Below are 20,158 nucleotides of genomic sequence, written 5' to 3' on the forward strand. Positions count from 1 at the left end.
CAGCATGGCTGCCCACTGCTCCGGGTGTGTGTTCATGGTGTGTGTGTGTGTGCGTGTGTGTGTGTGTGTGCATTTGTTCACTACTCACTGCTGTGTGTGTGCACTTGGATGGGTTAAACGCAGAGCACCAATTTCGAGTATGGGTCACCATACTTGACAATACGTCACGACTTAAAAACATCTCAGTACGACATCACAACATAAAAACATTCACACGTCCGCCCACATTCAGACATCAGCAACACCTATTCAGAGTTCAAAAACTTGGCCTGTATAGTCATTGTAAGGTATTAAAGGGGTCATATGTTTTCCTTTGTCTTTGGAGTGTTGCAAGCTGTTCGTGCATATATAAGATCCGTAAAGTTGCAAAGATATATATATATAAAATAAAGAGATATTCTTTCTAAAATTTAAGACTCATCCACACCTTCCTAAAATGCTGGGTTGTTTCAACCCAACTTTGGGACAAATATGGACTAACCCAGCTGTTGGGCTAATTTTTTTACATTTAATTTTTAACCCAAAAGTTGGGTTAGTCCACATTTGACCCAAAGTTGGGTTGAAACAACCCAGCATTTATTAGAGTGTAAAATGCCTCATTCAACCACGCCTCCAAAAATCTACGTCACTGTGAGGGAACATTTGCATAACACCGCCCAAATGTATACGCAAAGAAAAAAGGCGTAACTTTTATTCTCGCTGTTCCAAATATGATAAGGGGCGTAACATTTCCATCAAACGCTTGAGATATTCGGCCAATCACAATGCACTGGATAGCTGGCCAATCAGAGCACAACGTGGTTTTCAGAACGATGAGCTTTGTAAAACATTGACACGTTTCAGAAAGGTAGGGCAGAGAGGAGCAATGATAATGTACAGTATGTGGTATATAATGTGTTTTTGTACCTTAAACCACGTAAACACATTGCATTACACCAAAAACACAAAATAATGTTCTTTTTAGCACCGTCATATTACCCTTTTAAAGAGATAGTTCACGCAAAAGTTACGCCTTCTTTCTTTGCGTATACATTTGGGCGGTGTTATGCAAACGTCCCCATGTCGGCAGCGGCAACACCGAGAACTGAAGATTCTTTAATCATTTACTCACCAAACCTGTATAACTTTCTTTCATCTGCGAAACACAAAAGATGATACGTTGAACAATGCTGATAACAGATAAGAGATACATTTCTCGAAATCTTCTTTAATGTTCAATAGAAGGAAGTCATACAGTTTTGCCACAATAGAAGGTTGAGTATTGAGTAAATGATGAGAGTTTTCATTTTTGTGAAAGTGGGATACTTCTAAATACTCAGAAGAACGATACAATTAGTGAGAAAAGTCCAACAAAGAGGTGCTCTCAAAGTCTCATTTATTCTTTCATTCAGTTCAGAACATTCAGACATATCAATCACAACACATCAGAACCAACAATGTTTCAGACACCAAGTTTAAAAATTTGAGAGCTATAAAGGAGGGGAAGCTTTCAGCAAATGATGATTTAATTTAATTTGTCCAAAAAGACTTGGAACACAGTGTATGAGTCTTTAAAACAGCCAAAGTAAGCTTTAGAATAATTTTTAATACCTTTGAGAAGAGCAGCCTTAACGTTCTGTTAAATAACTTGGAAAAAAAAACAATGAATGCAGGTCTGTAATTACTAATGATAACAAAATGTTCATTTCTGCATTAACTATTTGTTTTAATAGGATAAATAAAGCCTTAATATCTGTTTTTCTTCTGTCTGTGTGGCATTAGAACTCAGCCGCTGCACAAGTGTGGGTCTGTGCGTAAGTGTGTCCTACTTGCTGTACGGTGTGTGGCTTGGCCTCACGGAGACAGGAAAGGGAACCGAATGTGGCCGTGGCAGCACGGAGTCCAGCAGCCTACAGTAAACAGCTCTTTCCCAAACCGGCCTGCCTAAACACCAGTAATCCCCACCACCTCGAAGACAGGCCATCTGTGGCATACAAAAAAACAGCGTCCACAACGACAACCGGAGCTGTGTGAGTGTTTCGCCATGCTTATATGAGGAGGGAGGCTAAGTATACATAACTTAGCTTTGCTAAACTTCTCTTTCTTGGAAGAACATTCGGTACCACACACCGAAAATACCTCTCATGTGTGAGGCACTAGGATGAAGCCAAGTGCAATGAAGACTGTTCGGAAAAACTATGTTTTCTTTAACTATAAGTCCACACACAGTGACATCACTACCTCCTTTGAAACTATTTTTTTTTAGCAGCGCTTGCTACTGCCATTCTTCATGCATAGGGTTAAAGATCTAAACATACGTCTAAGCATAAGTATTAAAATTACGAAGAACAGGAAGTAGCAACAGATCATATCTTGCATATCTGCAAAGATAAAAAAGTAGGGTGGGACTAGATGGAGGCAACCGTGAGTCTGCAGTCAATTTTACAAAAGAGACAAGGTTTAAGCAGAACTATATTATTTGAGAAGTCTGGCATACATCAATTAGATAGAAGTTTTGTTTTACCGGAATATCAAGTTATGACAACTTGATTAAAAATTCTGTTTTTTTGTCAATAAAAAAAGAACCATATGCATGGATGAATCATTCAAAATAAAATCATTAAGACACATTTAGAAAATACATGGGGTGAATTTCCATTTCATGCTGACTTTAATGTTTCACTTTTGTGCTTTAGACATGAATGATGCCTTAAATTAGCCAGCTTGTGTGAAAGAGGTATGCTATTACTTTTATAAGCAATTATACTTTCACCTCATTAACATTAAAAACAAAAGCCAAATCAATCTTATAGACATTAAAGGAAGGAGATGACAATATCATGAAGACTCCGGAAAAAACCTCACATCCAAACTGCAAAATCTGGACATTTGCATGGGAAAAAACACATTATCGTCATAAAATATAAAGATCTACTTCAATATTTTAGCCTAAACAAGGCTGCATACGTCATATGTTTTACATTGTAATTCCCTGCAGTTTACCTATATGTTTTGCTTTGGACTAGGTTACATTTTAACTTGGAATAATAACTTCTCTAACTAGAAAGGCTCTGATGTTAGTCATTCCTCGCAGTGATGGAGGTTAATACGGCCAGGACATGCAGTAACCTGACAACAGACCTCCCTCTAAACCTGAAGAGAGCCATAAAATCCTAGACATCGACCAATGGTTGATGAGTGCAATGGATTTTTATTTGGATAATCACAATTAAAACATCCCAATTCTGTCCACTTCATTGTGGAAAAATTGAGTTCAGTAAGACTCAAGAATTTGTGAGCCAAAGGGAAACGCTTTTTACTTGCTGCGATGATTGATTAACATTGGATAGTGCAATAATCACAAAACTTCAGCTCTTCCAGCAGTCACCTTATATACATGTCCATCAGCTGCGAGTGATTATATCGCCCCTCGCTGACATGGGTCAAAGGTCGGTGTGGATCACATATGAGTGTAACGAGCAAGAGGCAAAGATCAATGTCTGATCCAGATCAGTCTGTTAAGTCTTAACACAAGATTACGCCCAGTGTGCCTGCTGCGGTGAAGGACAACGCAGGTCTAAATCACCCCAGAGACATGAAACAGGAAATGTGTGGACACTAATGATTCTAGTCATGCAGGCCAAATGTTCGGTCACGTGAGATAAATGCAACCTTTGTGAACATGTACGCTAAAAAATAAATAAATGAATTATTTGCAAAATGAAAAATAAATGATAATTAATGATATTTAGAAGCACATAAAAAATATAAATGGCAGAAATAAATAAATAAAGGTAGGGCTGGGTATCGATTCAGATGTCCCGATTCGATCCGATTTTGTTTAGAAAGCTCTTGATTTGATTCGATTCTAGGTTCAATTCCCTTTTTTTCATTACATTCAGTGAATAGAGTTTTAATATGAATGCTACCGATATTTCAAAAAAATTAACAGTAAACATCAGTTTACAAATGGTGAATTAATAAAAAGAAATTAAGAGCCACAGGCCTGTATTTTAAACCTAGTCTTTTTTGTATAGGGTCCTTTCTTAAATGATAATGGGGCCCTATAAAATTATTTCTTAATTTTTCTGGTAATCAGATGAAGTCATAAAACATTAATTTAATTTATCCTAATCAAATGAAAATTAAACCCTTTTATTTTTTTGGCTAACAAAGTGCTGCACAACAGAGGTTTACTGTTAAAAACAAAGATTTATTAATATTTATTATTAGTAGTAGCATTGTTGTTACATTGAGTCTTAAGACTGCTAAATAGTAAACTATTTCTGACACAGTTTCTCCACATTAAACTAAACTTTTATTTTGACGGGTTGCTGTGAGGAATTTGCAGCTGCTGTGTATGTGATATAACGTTAGAGTTATCAAATTAAATGGTAAAATGCTAATGAAGTGAGACCCAGAGCAGCTGGAGATGATATTCGTGTGTTCATACCATCAAACAGAGACGGCAGAAGCTGAGAACACTGCGAGCATCGTCCACGCTTTAGTATGTGTAGTAAACAAAACAGTGCATCGCGCCATCCGCCATTCATTCATTGCGGAAATCATGGCGACTTATGCGTGATGTCAAATGCTTTTGCAGATTTGTAGTATTACTTAAGATTTTTACCTGAGCTTTGCAAATTGCACACATTGCTTTGTTCTTGATTCTTGTAAACAGTATCTCTGCTATGATAAGAACTGAATGAATGACAGGCTTTCCGTTGTAACACTGCGCAAGGTAAATAAGAGGGTGACATCTAGTGGAGAAGACTAATGATAAGATTCACGTGAATCAAATCTTGTTTTAAATGTTTGCTGAAATAAATACCGGAAAAGATTGATTCATGGCTTTTGAGAATCAATATCGGATAGAAGTCATTTAAAAAAAAAAAAAAAAAAAATCGAACAATCTAATTTTTTTTGCCCAGCACTATGTGCCACAGTTAAAAAATAATCTTACAGGCTCTGAACAAAGAAACAAATAAATAAAATAAAATAATAAAGTCACATTTATCTACCAATATCAATATGTCTGTAACATCATGCATTCCTGCAAAGACCTACTGCAATGTGAAAGAATAAGTGAGGTAATACTTCTGTGTAATGCTCAAAAGATAGCTGTTAAAAATGATACCTTAATACTGTACTTATCAGCATCTTACTATGCTACTTATCCCTTCTCTAATTTCCCATGTGTCCAATTAACAAATTAGCCACTAGGCACCTTGATCTCTGATCGGGTCTAGTGCACAGTTAATGCCGCGACCTCCGCAATCACAGTAATCCCCCTTTACACCCATACTACAGCCGCTTCCCATCCGGCAGTGCTGGGTGAACATCAGGTGTGCTCCAGCAGATTAGCGGTAATCTGCTTTCTAATGAAAGCTGGGGTATACAGCAGGGGTGGACCACGGGCCCCATACCGCCTTTGAAGTCAGACCAGTGGGGTGGAATAAAAGGCATTCCCACTGATGGAGGAGATCCAGGGGGGCTGGAGCCTGACTCTAGACCTGACTCAAGGGCTGATAAGGCACGTCTGGGATTAGCAGATCCTTTTGCACCCCCTGCAACTCTTAATTTCGCCGTCTCGGTTTGCTTGTCTCTTGGCTTTTAATTGAATTAACATCTCAAGATCTTTGATGTGCTCATATTTCTGAATGAAGACTATTTCTTGGATGACATCCAACTTCTTTTATAAAGTTCAGCGAGAAGAAGAAAGGCTAAAGTAGAGAAAGAATATCTAAAGAGAAGGGAAATATCAGAAAGCCAACGAGAAACCCAGAGCTGGCACAGAAGGTCATAATAGTACAAAAACAGAAGGAAACCCAAGACCCTACAGAGACCACCGTAATAGAACAGACCCCATAATCAGAAGTATATCACTGGAAATGTAAATTGTAACACTAGCTCATCATCTTAAATAACCTTAAACAGTCCACCAGAGATTCTAAAGAAAACTTGGAAAATTCCGTCCTAAGTTCTCGTTCCCAACAAAGCATTACTTGACTTGGACTCACTACACACACAGACATATGTGTGCTGTATTAATGCACAAATGACTGCATTAGCCATATGTCTCGACCGCTTGGTCTGTAGAAGAGGTCAAGCATAACATCTGCCACCTAAAACATCATCTCATTCACTGCATGCTTGTCTAAATTGCCCTTAGCTGATCTCTGCAGTTTTACTTTTTCTCCTTCTCTCAACTGAACAACCATATTAACATCAACCTAAACTCACATACATCTCTACAAGGAACATTTCACCCCCCTCCCAAATTTAAACAATTTCTGTTATTATTTATTCGTTTCATGTTATTACAAACCCATAAGTTCTTTTTCATTCTATAGAACAAAGAGAGAATTTTGAAGAAACTTCAAACTATTTTTTTTCCTAACAAAGATGGTTTAAAATGCATGAAAAAAGCTAAATATGAATTTGTTTCAACACGACAGAAGAAAGATAAAGCAGAGATAGGGAGCTACTAAAGCCCAGCCAAAGACATCGAGAGCCTCTCCAATGCCGTTCCACTCCACTGACGCCTTGCTCGGTTTCTGTGTTTCCCTTTGCATTTACGATCTTCAATCCACACGCTCCTGTACACTGTAAATTACCATCTTTGTACAGAAATAGAACAGGATGGATGCTATGGACTTGTTCTTGGAAATCAGAAGTGCTGGTCTGAGCAGAGCTAGATTGAGGGCCCAGTGGAAAAACATGCAAGGAAAATCTTAAGTTTCATGTCAATCAGAGAAGAAACTGTCCGTGAAAGCTGCCCAAGCCAGCTACAGTAAAAGAGTAAAAATATTACCTGAGCTGAGACATATACTTACTTCTAAGAGGTCTAAGATTTTTTCAAGGGAAGACTGAAATAAACGCTTTACATGACTCTATATATGTAAGAATTTATATATTATAATTGCACTACATTGACTATATAAAAAGATAAAAAAAAGTTCATGTGAGGACAATATGGCAGCAGATGGCTTTGGACAGAGCGAGTTAATTATCGTCACAATGTGCACCACTTAGCCTATTATTCAATCTCGTCTCACTACATACAAATACTGTCTCACAACTTCCACCCTGCTGACTCTTCATGTTCTTTGGCTGTTTGCCTGATGCTTTGAAACTCCTCTGAAGTTTGCAGGGTCGCCCCATGAATTGTTATTTTCACTCTGGAGTTCTTTGAATTCTCCTCTTAATAAACCCAACCCAATCAATCATAATTCTACACACAGCTTCAGACATGTCTTTATGTCTGTCCCGACCCCGAGTACTGGAAGTTCAACGCTACATCTAGAGAAGCGTGGAAGCAGGAAGTCCACATGCTGCCTGACACGTATGTCACTCATGCACTCTCCCATCAACCCCTGCTCTCTGAGAAAACAAGAACAGTTCCAAAAACTACTGCTCAGTTGCCACTAGTTATCTTACATCATCTTGCTCGGCCATTTCATGTCGTTACCCAGAATTCTCAGTGTCACGGCCCAGACCAAACCTTATAAACACAATTAGGTGAGGCGACTGTATGTTCTGTTTTTTTTTCTGCATAAGGGATGTTTATGCCAAACTGGTTGACCATGACTATTCTCAGAACTTTTATTTAAACAAATATAATCTAAAATGTCTGTAAATTTTGTGGGGTGAATTGCTCAGTTTGAGAAAACTGCATTAAATTCTACACTAATAAAAAACAAAAAAACAATCTGTTGATACGATGGAACAAAAATGAAAAAGCACAGCAATTAAGGCATTTTTGGTCTGGACTAGACGCATTTAGGTTTGGAAAGAAAAATAAATCCAGGGCGAGGCGTGATATAGTGATAGTTTTGTGGCATTATGATGTTGATAAACAGGAAAGCTGCCTTTTCTAATTCAAGATTCAAATATTAAGTTCCAAGTGGCTCACTGATGTGGCTGGCTTTTGTCAGTAAAACAATACAAAAGCCAGCCACATCAGTGAGCCACTTGGAACTTAATATTTGAATCTTGGATTAGAAAAGGCAGCTTTCCTGTTCATCAACATCATAATGCCACAAAACTATCTATCTATCTATCTATCTATCTATCTATCTATCTATCTATCTATCTATCTATCTATATATATATACACACACACACACACGTATATATACATATATATAGGTGGATTTCACTAACAGTCTAATTGTAGCTAATTTCATATCAACTAATTAAGCAGAAAAATAGACAAAGAGGTGGAACTTTCCCGAAGCTTACAGTAGCTTTGCCAAGTAGGACATATTCCTGGATCAACATCTTTGTTGTTCCTGGAACAACATTATTCAATCAGATTTTAGGGTTAGGTTTTATGGTTGGGGTTAGGGTTAAGGCTGAGGTTTGGGATTCAACAACATTCTTATCAACCTATCATTTGGTATAAAGAGTAGGCCTAGTTATTGGTTATGGTTAGGACTATGTTTGTTTGACAAGAATGTAGTTCCAGAAACTGCAAAAGTTGTTGATTCAGGAACACATCCTGCTTGGCAAAATTAACTTTCCTAAAATACAATTTAACACTACTGAAGAAAGCTAAATTAGATTATACTGTTAAAATCAACATGAAATGGAAGACCCCATATTTCCATTGTGTGATTCAGATAGACAAAAATTAGTTTCAAATGCAGACTCAAGATGAAAAATATTCCTTCTAAATATACAGGAAAAAATAACACAGATAAACCTATCAACGGAAATCTCCATTAAAACGTTAACATTTCATGGTGACCAAAAATTAAAGGTGCACTAGTTAGTAACAAAGAGCAAAAAGACCCAGGATCTTTAAGTTTCATCTCCTTCCTGTCTTTCTCCTGTCCCCCTCCAGACATCAGAACGGTGTGTTTTTTGTCCTCCCTGTTCTGCAGGCTTCTTATCCGTCTTGTTTCCCAGCCAAGCATGTCTTCCCAGGTAGAGTCTGGTCAAGATAACGCTAGCCAGGCCGTGAGCGCGTGTGCAGCTGCGTGCAGAGGCGAGGGTCTCTGAGTCTGAGGTTAAGTGCTCAACATAATGCTCCTCGTGACCTGTTGCTCGCCTGCCTCTCAGATTCACACAACTACGGCTTTCACTCTCTCCCTTTTGGCCCTAGAAACGAGAAGCGCACTTACCTTCTCAAAGCCCTGGCTAAAAGGCCCACTCTCTTTCTTTTATCCCGCAAATCCTGACACATCGTTTTCACCGAGCCTGAGTATTCCCCTGATGGTTTACCTCCACCGTATCGCTTTGACAGCAATTACAAAAAAACCATGGGAAGTTGCTTTTTAACTGCTGATTATGCTAACGAGATGGGCAACCCAGGTTAAGGATCTATTATGGCTATGCCAGTGGTGGTCAGGAAAGATTAAAGATGGTTAAATGGCTCCTCTTTGCAGAAAGCAGAGGAACAGAGAGAAAAGATGGTATCAACTCACGTCCGCAAAGGGGCTTTGTTTGCCTGACAGCGGGATTACAAGATAGTGGAGAGGTGGGAGGGAAAGCTTAGCTCCCGATGTTTCAAAAGACACAACTGCCCAAGGGTTTGTCAAAACAACATTATGCAGGGTATATTACACGTCTGCAGGATGAATAAAGCACAACAGAAACACCACAGCTACTTACATGAAGGACTGCATACTTTATAGGTGAGAAGATTCAGATTTCAAGTCTTACCTGGGGAGAGAAAAACAGAAGGAGAGAGAAAAATAAAGAGATTAATAAACAAGTGACAAAGCATTACTGCATATTATATCACAGTGCAGTTGAATGCCTGATTCTGATTGGCTGACAGTCTGTAATAGTTCCAAGACTGTTGGCCCCATATGGCAAAATATTAATATTTTCAAAACCAGAATTGTTTCAATCTGATGATTACAATCATTAAATGGAGCTGAAAACATCTTGTAGTCTCAATTCATTCTTTTATTTATTCATTTGACTGGAGTGATTTTTTTTCCCTTTCTTTGTTTTTTGTTTTGTCTCCGTGCTCAAACCTGCTAAGGAAAAATATATTCAGTTTAAAAAACACTTAAAAAAGCATACCGACTTCTTAGGGAGAGGAGTTTCTCTAAGATATTAGCAATACTAATAGCAAATCTTGCTTTGGCAAATGCTACTAACAATAGCACTTTTCTCTTGATGAAGTTTGACTGTAAAGCATTAGTGTGCTGCAGTATTTGGAGGGTCTGGTTTTATGCTAGTGTTAAATGCAAGCTTGTTGGCAGTACAGCAGGGGGCTGGAAGTGTATGAAGGGCACAGTGTTTGCCTTATTTGGGGATGACTGGCTGTGTTTAATGAAGGACACTGGCCTTTCCAGAGTTGGCTGGGGGAAACTACACTGAAAGGCATGCGCATACACCGAGGTTTTTAGGTTTTTTATTTGTCAACTCTAAATCTTATACTGAAATTCTTTTGCTCTCACAGTAAAATATAACATATGCATGCCACGCAACATCCCACAGAAAAGAAAAAAAATCTCAAGAGATCTCTTTAATGTCTCAACTATTTCTCTTACACAGCAATAAAACAACAGAGAGCAAGTAGAGGCTTTAATCAAGTGTCCTGTTACTCAGACATTTCTCCTGAGTAAAAAACCCTTTATAGTTTCACAGGAGATCTCAAAGTGTGCAATTTATATATTTAATATATAAAAGACCAAATAATCTAATCTATGTTGTCTACATTTAATTTCTAGCTCTATACTCATACTGCATGTCAACAAATGTCTTAACTGTGTGTATTTTTATTTCTCTTGAAGAATTGAAGAAAAAAACATCTGAGGAAAATATGATACTTTGATGTTGCTCTTTTAAGACTCAGGAGACAGTGGAATTCTCATTGTTTTTTTCTGAGCCACAAAACTTTGCTCTGGGAATCAACACTGTTTAACAACAGACAATGTAGAGTCTTATATTAATTTGCAGATCTACTATTAGCATTCCAGTGCATACACACACACTGAGGCAGGTGACTGCACATGCAATGGAGCATGTCAGCAGATGTCACATTAACAGCTAACTCTATGAGGACGATAAAGGCACTGTAACACTCTGCGTTCAGGTTAATTCGGTGACTGCAGATTACATTGAGATTTTTGTTTAACAGACATTAAGGTTATCAGTACTCTCTTAAACTGTTGTTTTCTCTGTTAGTAAAATATATTTTTTCCCATAGTCAAATAATGTAGAAAGAGAATGTGTAGGACTTTCGTAAAAGTGACGTGTGCAATTGCTTTACCAAAAGGAACTGATTTTTCCCCAAATCATGCTTCTGCACACACACACACACAGTGGAAGACATAGGATAGTTAGTGACAGAGTACAATAAAAGTATTTTAATATGGACAAAATAACACTTTTATTTCTAGGTGTATTACTAAAAACATAAAACCAGAGAACAAACCTGAGAACAAATTGTGCCCAATAAATGTGACATGTACTGTCTGTCTGGATTTCGCTCCCGTTCACCCCATCTATGCACGCGCACACACACACGTTTGCTTTTGTGAAAAGTGGGGACATCCCATAGGCATAATGGTTTTTATACTGTACAAACTGCATGTGCTATTGCCCTACACCTAAACTTAGCCCTCACAGGAGACTGTGCATTTCTAATTTCCCCCCAAAAAACTCACTCTGTATGATTTATAAGCGTTTTGAAAAGTGGGGACATGGGCCAATGTCCTGAAAAGTCACCTTCACCTTGTAATACCTGTGTCATATACCTGTGTCATTATACATATTTATGTCCTCATTTGTCACAAAAACGCAGACACACACACACACAAGTGACTGATGTTATAACCACAGGGTTCTGTTTTAATCCCTGCCGTCATCTTCAAAGACAGATTAGGGGTCTCGTAACGAAGAAACAGAGATAGAGAGATATAGAGACAGAGGCAAAGACAGACAGAAAAGCTGATGAGCAGTTTATGTTCTCTAGTTATACTATGACTAACCTGACTGAACTCTTTGGCTGCATTTCAACACTATTCCTCACATGAGAACATAGATCACATATGAACAAAAACATGCAAAATTGTACTTATATAAATACATGCAACTAACCACAGTATATACTAAAAAACTATTTCCAGCCAATTTAATTTTTTAAAAGTAAAATATAGCTAGATGGATATCGACTACATATATTAAATAATTTTCACTTTAAATACAATAATATGTAAAAATCATTTATTAGTAAATAGAGTACAGAGAATAGAATAGAATACTTATTTTTTTGAAAAAAATAATTTAAACTATTTTTAAAATTAATATATATTGATACAACTTTATAGAAACTGCTCTCAAAAAACTTTAACTACAAAAACATAACCACTATAGAAAATATATTAATTGCAATTACAATATAATGTAATGTAATATAATATTTATTTTCTACATCCCTCTTTTCAGACTTTTCCCCTTACTTCATTTGTTGCCATCTACTACTTCAATTACTTGCTGCAAAGATCTGGAAATGTGAAAAGTCTTTGCCTCTTTTCCCAAATTCTAAGTGTATTACATAACTGTGTTGAAATGCACCAAAAGAACCTTTAACTTGCTGTAATATTACAGGGAGCAGTGTACCATAAGCCTATAGAAATGTACAGAGTCACATAGCAAGCTGAGAGTGGAATGGAGACATGCACCACTGGCGCGCCATGTCTGTCCACGGGTTTAAATTTAGCCTGGATCAGTCTATCTCAGACTTTTGAAAGGAGTATTATCATCTCTACTGGACGAGACGCTACTGGACAAATTATACTTCAAACATCGCCTCTGCAAAAGAGAAGAAATGCAGTTATGTCGTCCAGATATGAACACTTTAAATTGCAAAGAAAGCTTCAAGTAAAATTTAAAAAATGTGTAGAATCATGCCAAGACGCCCACCAAGTGATAACATCTTTTTACATGAGAAATCCAAGTCATTTTAAACGATAGACGTCTCCCAGCCTTGATGAGGCTCGTGTTTTACATCAAAGCACACTCTCCGAAGTGTTTGTTTACTAGCCATTTCTCATTTCCTGCGGCACCGTCCTGTTGTCAGTGCGCCGCTATCTCTTCTATAATTGTGCGTTATTATATAGACGAGATAAAGGTGAGGGAAGTAGCGACGCTGCCTCTTGCGTAAACATTTGGATGTGATTTTTGCCTCTTATCTAACCTTTGCTGTTTGCTCTCTTTTTGCTCTCTCTCATGGTCTCGCAGCGTGTGTGTTTTGGAGCGCAGAGGGGGCCTGGCTCTAGCCTGGTCTTAACAGACTCAGTGGAGTCATTGCAGCTGTTTCGGCCCGGCCACAAAGGGGAGCATTTAATTGGTACTGAATGCAGGGACAGAGGCTTTCAATTTGGACAGGGCTGTAGAGACACGCACTCTGCTTGCTGTGTGTGGATGTTTTGTTTTGTTACTGTCGTACCTTCCCATATAACTCACTACAACCCCCCACAAAGCCTTGAGACCCCCTACCCTACGCATACTAGTTATAGCAGTCATGCACAACAAAACAGCAACAATCTCAACCGGTGCAGTGGTTAATAATTGTGCTGTATAGGGATTTTAAAACGAGTGCTGTTAAAGCCAAACCAGACAGCTGCGCATGCAGCGACTGATTCTGGTTTTCTATCCATCCAAAATGTCTTAGTTTTCTGACTATTCTTTGGGATTGGTAATGTGGTCTGCCAATAGTTTAACAAGGTTTTGTTGTCTATTTATAAACAGCCATAATAGTATAATCACTCAGTCGGGTGGTTAAATGGACGATGTGATGTAATATTAAACACCCCCCCCCACCACAACATCCCTCCATTTAAACACAAACTGCTGGAAAACAATGGGAAACTTTTCTTGTGTATGATGCGGAAAGCCAAACACTGGTGTAATTTTGTGATTCGGTAATGTCGTCATATGGCAAATTTAACATAATATGGAGTTAATTTAAGTCTCTGCTGTAGGTAAGAGAAGAAGAGATATCCAGTGATGTGATACAAGTCTTTTTAGGAGCTCGGCAGCATGTTAGCTGCATTCAAGCACACACTAAATGTAGCCCAGAAGTCTCTCTCTCTCTTCTGACTCCCTCAAATGTGGGACTGTTTAACTGTCCTGATGAGCTCAGTCTGTTTCAATAGTCCCTCCCCTTGAGAAAGAGTCTCTCACACACACACAGACTTGCAGGACTGGACTGTGCATTAGTCTTTAATATAAATAAGACACCCTCAGTGTCAGAGCCATTGACAGGGAACTAGAGACAGAGACCCTTTTTATAGCCCTTCAAACACAAAGGTGGTCATTTTTTTGTAGCCAGGGGCTGAGAGGCAGCCATTGGTATGCCAACTGCAGTTTGTAATGCATATATGCATGAAACTGGCAAAAATTATTCAGATTTGCCGAATATACTGGCACAAATTCAGGATAAAGCTGTAATTTCCATTCATCTCAAAGGACATTGTTGACGAAGACCTACTCCGATGCATCTCAGATCTGCCATCTGTGTTCATGGGAACCACATGACTTTGAATCTATCATCTGATTCGTAAAAAAGGCCATGTGACTAATCACTCTGGAACCATGGAAAAATTTAGTCTTGACAATGCAGTTTGCCTGAAGGCAGCACAAGAATGCTCATAGTCCCAAGTTCTTAAGCTTCTGCAGCAGACAGAAAATGTAAAAAAATTAAATAAAAAAAATAAAAAGTTGCTGGTAAAGCATAGTCCGTTTTATAGTGGAACTATAATATTAATATAAAAATAAATTAAAATTGTACAAAAATGGTAAATATTATAAAAATAATATTATAATATTGTTAAATATATAATAAATATAATATAGAACCAAACAAAGGTAATTATGAATAGCAGTCTATGGTGAAAGTTGCTTTTATAACTAGATGGTGTAGTTACAGCAGCTACCAGCAGGTGCTAAACGGTCCAGTACTGCCTTGGTATAACCTTAAGACGCTCCTATGCTTACATAAGTAACATCCAACATCACCTTAACAATGAGGTAGGTAAACTAGGAGAATGAAAACATTACAATGTGTTTAGGTTATGGTGAATATTTGTTAGCGAACTGTGTTTTCCTTTGGGTCCTGTATCGAAATAACGGAGCACATCAAGATAACTGCCAGCAGAGAACGAGGAAAGATCTCACATGGCTCAACAGTCAATGTTAAAAAAAAAAATGAGAGCGTGAAACCGCAAAGCCTCCAGCAAACGTTCGTGCCGCTTTATTTTCGAATTACATCTGGAGATGTTTAAATGTTATTAAAATGTGTGCAGGGTGAGGACAGATCAGGTTACGTCCAAAAAAAACCCTGGTGAGACAGTACTGGGGATGCTGTTTCTTTCAATCGAATGAGAAAAACGGAGGTGGGTGAGGAGGAGAAGGCGATGAAAAAGAGGAAAGGGAGAAAGAGAAAATGAGGGATGAAGACTCTGACAGCAGTCTCTGTGAGTGTCTGTGTTTGGCTCGTGCCAAGAAAAACAAGGCCCGAGCAAGGTTGGGAATCTGATTTCAGCCGAGAGCTGCAGCAGGAAACGCCGCTCCTCCAGGGGGAGGGGTGCAGATCCACAGCCATGGCGCACTCCCAAAATCTACTCTCCCAAAACACCTCCACTTCTTCCTCATTCAAAAACCTCTATGTATCTCCTTCATTCCCATTCTCTCCAGGTCAGGACCACAGTCCATCAGCCGGTTTCTGTATCTTCTCAGACTTTCCAGGTCTAGAGTTCAGGCCAAAAAAGCTTTGTCTGGGAGGTATCACATTTCACACTTGCGCTTGCCTACAGGGGTGAAAGGCAATGAAAACCAGGTCCCACATGTCACGAGAAGGTCGCGTTGGTTAAATCTAGTATTGCAAGCAAAGGGCCACTATCTCCATCTGGATCACATAACCAGCACGGTTGACTACAGAATGAAGGGTCAGAAATCATCAAGCTGCTCGGATGGATACAAGCGAGCTAGATTCACAAACTGGCTACAGGAGCAATCTGAAAAGGATGTCCGCTTTTTGTGGACTAAATGTGGTCGTAATGATGCCAGATGTAGCCAATCAAGTCCGTAGACTTCTGCAGCACAATGCTCAGCTGCAAATACAGCTGTGCTGATACTTCTCATTCCCCCCCCCCAAACTCCTCCCTCCATCTCTTCCGTTCAGTCCTTGCCTGCTCTTTTCAGGTCTGTCCAAGCAGTCAGTTAACAAAATATCCTATTCGGACTAAGGATTTGGGTAAAATGCGGCCATTATGGTGAATTATGTGTGCTCTGGAGCTGTGGATTTGGTGGGGAGGGATCATGCTAGGGCTGGGCGATAAATCGATTTTATCGATTAACACGAATGTGTAGTTTATGTCGACTTGTTTGAATGAAAATCGTTTTTTCTAAAAAAAAAGACGTGTACTACAGAACTACAATAAATACGAGATAGGAGATACATATCAATACTTTCGCAGTTATATCATTAGGAAATCATACTGTATATAAAATTGCGGGCATCATGGAGCCGCTATTATGCATGGCATTGAAACTGCTTGACTTCATTGAATAAGCAAGCGCTGCACGTTTCAGAATCGAATCGCGGTGCGTGTGTCTTTATATCACTGCATTTCTGAAGGAAACAGACTGTCTTCAGAAAATTTTGGATGTCATTTTCATTTCATCTTGCATAATGTCTGATAAAGCAGCGTTTGTGAGCAGAGAGCTAATTTCTGTACACCGTTAACAAAGAAACCTCTATTTCTCCGTGCTCTACAAGCACCTTCTGCTGGCAGAGAATTAATTTGCATTTATGCAGCCACAAATAAAGTCCAAGTCTGTGGGAAACACTGGTAATGTAACAGGCAAACTTTAGCAATCGTTATTTGTTTTCTGTGCCTTTCTGAATACTGATTCACGATTCAGGCCAAAGGGCGTCACATAATTTTATGTCTTATGTTAGGCCTACATTACATTTTATGTTATGTTACGTTACGTTACGTTATTTTGTGTTACATTTTCACTGTCTTTTTGGCTTGTTGTTTCTGAATGCACTTTAACCCCAAGGGGGGAAATCCAGATCAAATCCCAGAAGGGAAAATGAAAACAAAATAAAGTTAGGGCAGCGGCTATCAGTGAGCACTGAGTGTAAATAACAATTAGATTCTATTTATACTAATAAGTGCAAATAGCTATTTATAGCCATTTTTATAGCTATTTTATACTATAAGTGCAAATAGCATATTTTCTTAGCAATAGATACTATTTACACTAAGTGCAAATAGCGATGGATTCTATTTACACTGTTAAAATTGCTAGATTTTCTGCTATTTATGCTAGGCTATTTATTGCAAATAGTGGCAATTATCTGTACCTCAGTATTGTAGTACATTATAAAACCTTACACAATAACGTATTGAGTGTAAATTATAGTTTTAATTATTATAAGACATTATACTATTGTATGCACATTCTCCTGGTCGGTCTTTAAGGTCTTCTGACCTGGACCTTCTAAATATTCCTAGAACACGTCTTAAGATAAAAGGTGATCATGCTTTTTGTGCTTTGGCTCCAAGGCTCTGGAACGCTCTCCCTCTAACCACTTAGAACAATGGGCTCTGTAGACTCTTTTAAAAGACACCTAAAGACGCACCTCTTTGGACAAGCTTTTATTCGGTCTCTAATTTGTTTTGTTTTTATGTTTTTATTTTATTTTTGATTGTATGTTTGATTTGTTTTACTGATAGTGTTGTAAAGCACTTTGTGACTCCTTGTCTGTGAAAGGTGCTATATAAATAAATTTGACTTAATTCAAATTATTAAATGGTTGCCACCTTATTGGGACAATAAAGCCCTCCCTACACCTACCCTAACCCTACCCAACACTTTTATTTTCAACTTTTTGATTATTTCCTTAATTTTTATTAAAAATAAATGCCTTTCCGATGCGATATGAGATTTGAAAAGGGCAGGCTCGAACTCAGGTCGATTGCATCAAAAAGCATGCGCCATACCATCTACACCACTGAAACTGATGCTATACGTGCGTCTAACTCAATCGCATGTTGGTGGGCGGTGTTAGTGTAAATAGACACTCTTTAAAGTTAGAACTTGTTTTGAACAATTTCTTTGTCATCTGCAGACTGATTTTAAAATCGTAAATCTGATTTTTTGTAAAAAAATAAAATAAAAAAATCTGGGATTTTTTTTTTTTAGGCCATATCGCCCAGCCCTGGCTGATCACTTTTGCAGACCACAGAGAAATAGAGCTATAAAACTAACCTGCCTCCGATTAGCGCCATTCCAAAGCACGACACAGGACACAGGTGAAGAAGACATCTGTCCAAAAGGAAACGGATCAAATGTCCCCAGAAAGAATCCTGTTGACACTTGTAAATATCTCATCGCACAGCATATGACAGACAATATTGGCTTTTTGAACATTGGAAAAGCTATAAAGACCAGCCAAAGGACAGAATGCCTGTGGACGGAATGTCTAACACATTTGGTCCACATGAGTTCTGTCATTTGGCTTGTCTTTTGAGCTTTTAAAGATATGATATGCAGTAGCTGAACATCAGGAATAAAAGATAATACTTATTACTTCAATTGAACCACCTTTCAAAGACCCAACTTTACCACTACCCTTAGGTACAAAGGTCCTGCGCCAGTGACAAGGTACAATTTTTGCACATTTCTGACAGTGTAACATGACGTCCTTTGCAGAAAACAGTCTTGACTGTGAATCTGAGACATTTCTCACATTTTTTCCCATGAGAGCTGACGTGCTCACACAGGGGCTGCACAAGAGCGTCTCTGTTCGGGGCCTCTGCGAGGAGCTAAGGTCTGCTAGGCTCAAGGCTAGTATGAATGTGGACATTTAAAAAAAAAAAAAAAAAACTATTCACAGACTTGGCCATAATTAAAACCCCATGTCACAAGCAGCAGGCTGGGGGTTTGCAGCAGCCTGCCGTTGGTGAAGAACACATGTTGTAAACAAACAAGAACCCAAGTCAAAAAGCCATTGAGCTAGGGTCTGCTAACCACATAGAATGAAGCTCAGGGTTCAGAAAAGTGACAGACGCAACATGTGGACGCTCTGCTCTTCGCATTATACTGTCGTTAAGCCCTTCCCAGAAGACTGCGCTTTTCTAAACTTTCCGAAAACAGCTGTAGTAAAGCATGTGTGCAGATGCGTTCCAAGTCAAAGCGATTGGATTCGCTAGAACAACGGATAGCGATTTGTTAGACATGTCAGAAGCGCAGACCCACCGAAGATGTGCCAGTAACCGAGGTCGGCTAATAATAAAATCTGTTAATGAGCAGTCAGCAGGCTTCTCAGATGTTCATGAGCGTCAGTCATGCCAAAAGACTGAACCGTATCATTGGTGGTTATCAGCATAAATCTACAAAGTAAGGCATGCATGTAGATAAAATTACACGGCATGCCAGTGCGCCCTCTTCAACCGTATTGGCTTTCTAGCATTGGTGACTGCTACTGGGAGACTTGAAGATAAAGTAGCTTGTTTTCCATGACAAGACCTGAAGCCTGATAAATTACACATCTCAGAACCTTGATATGTTAATGTGGATGAAATAGCATGCATGCCAGGTGGAGAATCAAAGTGCATGACGGCACTGAGAAATCTAGTGCAACGGATCATAGGTTAGATCGAACAAATATCAAGCTCATTTTGAACACTGATACTCATGGGAACTGGTCCTAGCAAGCTAACCTTTCATCAAACCACAGTTAATCTCTTTTAGTCAAGAACAGGATATTAATGTCTGGACTAAAAAGCAGTTGAATGTAATTAGCCAATCAAATTTCATAGATATAAAAAATAATAATAATTGATGTTTTTAAAGTTCAGAAACACTACTCTTGGGAGTTGAGTATTCATGTCAACACTAGTAAGTGACAAATTAACTCTGTCATCCATTTACAATGGACAGTGGGGGGTTCAAATGTTTGAAATGCAACAGCAACAAGAGAAAAGGCAAAGTAAGAAACTAAACATCAGTGTCTGTTGAACACTGACCTTGTAACCTCAGTTCAAATGTCATCTCTACCCAAACATCTCAAGAACATGACAGACAACATAGTTAGGCCTTGTTCAGACAGGCAAAAAAAAAGTACCCCAAAAGAAAAAAAAAGGAGAATTTCACAAGGCCGATCCAAAAGTTCTTCCTCCATGGTTTACAAAAGTTA

At 38.6% G+C, this 20,158-nt stretch overlaps 1 protein-coding gene across 2 annotated transcripts in view; it reads right to left on the reverse strand.

Moving 5' to 3' along the window:
* Nucleotides 1-20,158, reverse strand: part of LOC306845330 (E3 ubiquitin-protein ligase PDZRN3-B-like) — an 88,101-nt gene that overhangs the window by 36,848 nt on the left and 31,095 nt on the right. Inside the window, exon 1 of one of the 2 annotated variants that reach the window (XM_079378054.1) lies at nt 18,229-20,014. The exons of the other annotated variant lie outside the window; for it this stretch is intronic. Within the exon in view, the coding sequence (XP_079234180.1) occupies nt 18,229-18,474 (246 nt within the window). The 5' untranslated portion in view covers nt 18,475-20,014. Of the gene's footprint in view, nt 1-18,228; nt 20,015-20,158 lie in introns of those variants that run through there. 2 annotated transcript variants of the gene reach the window in all.

This window comes from Barbus barbus (assembly GCF_936440315.1).
Source record: "Barbus barbus genome assembly, chromosome: 25".
Classification (NCBI taxonomy): Eukaryota; Metazoa; Chordata; class Actinopteri; order Cypriniformes; family Cyprinidae; genus Barbus; species Barbus barbus.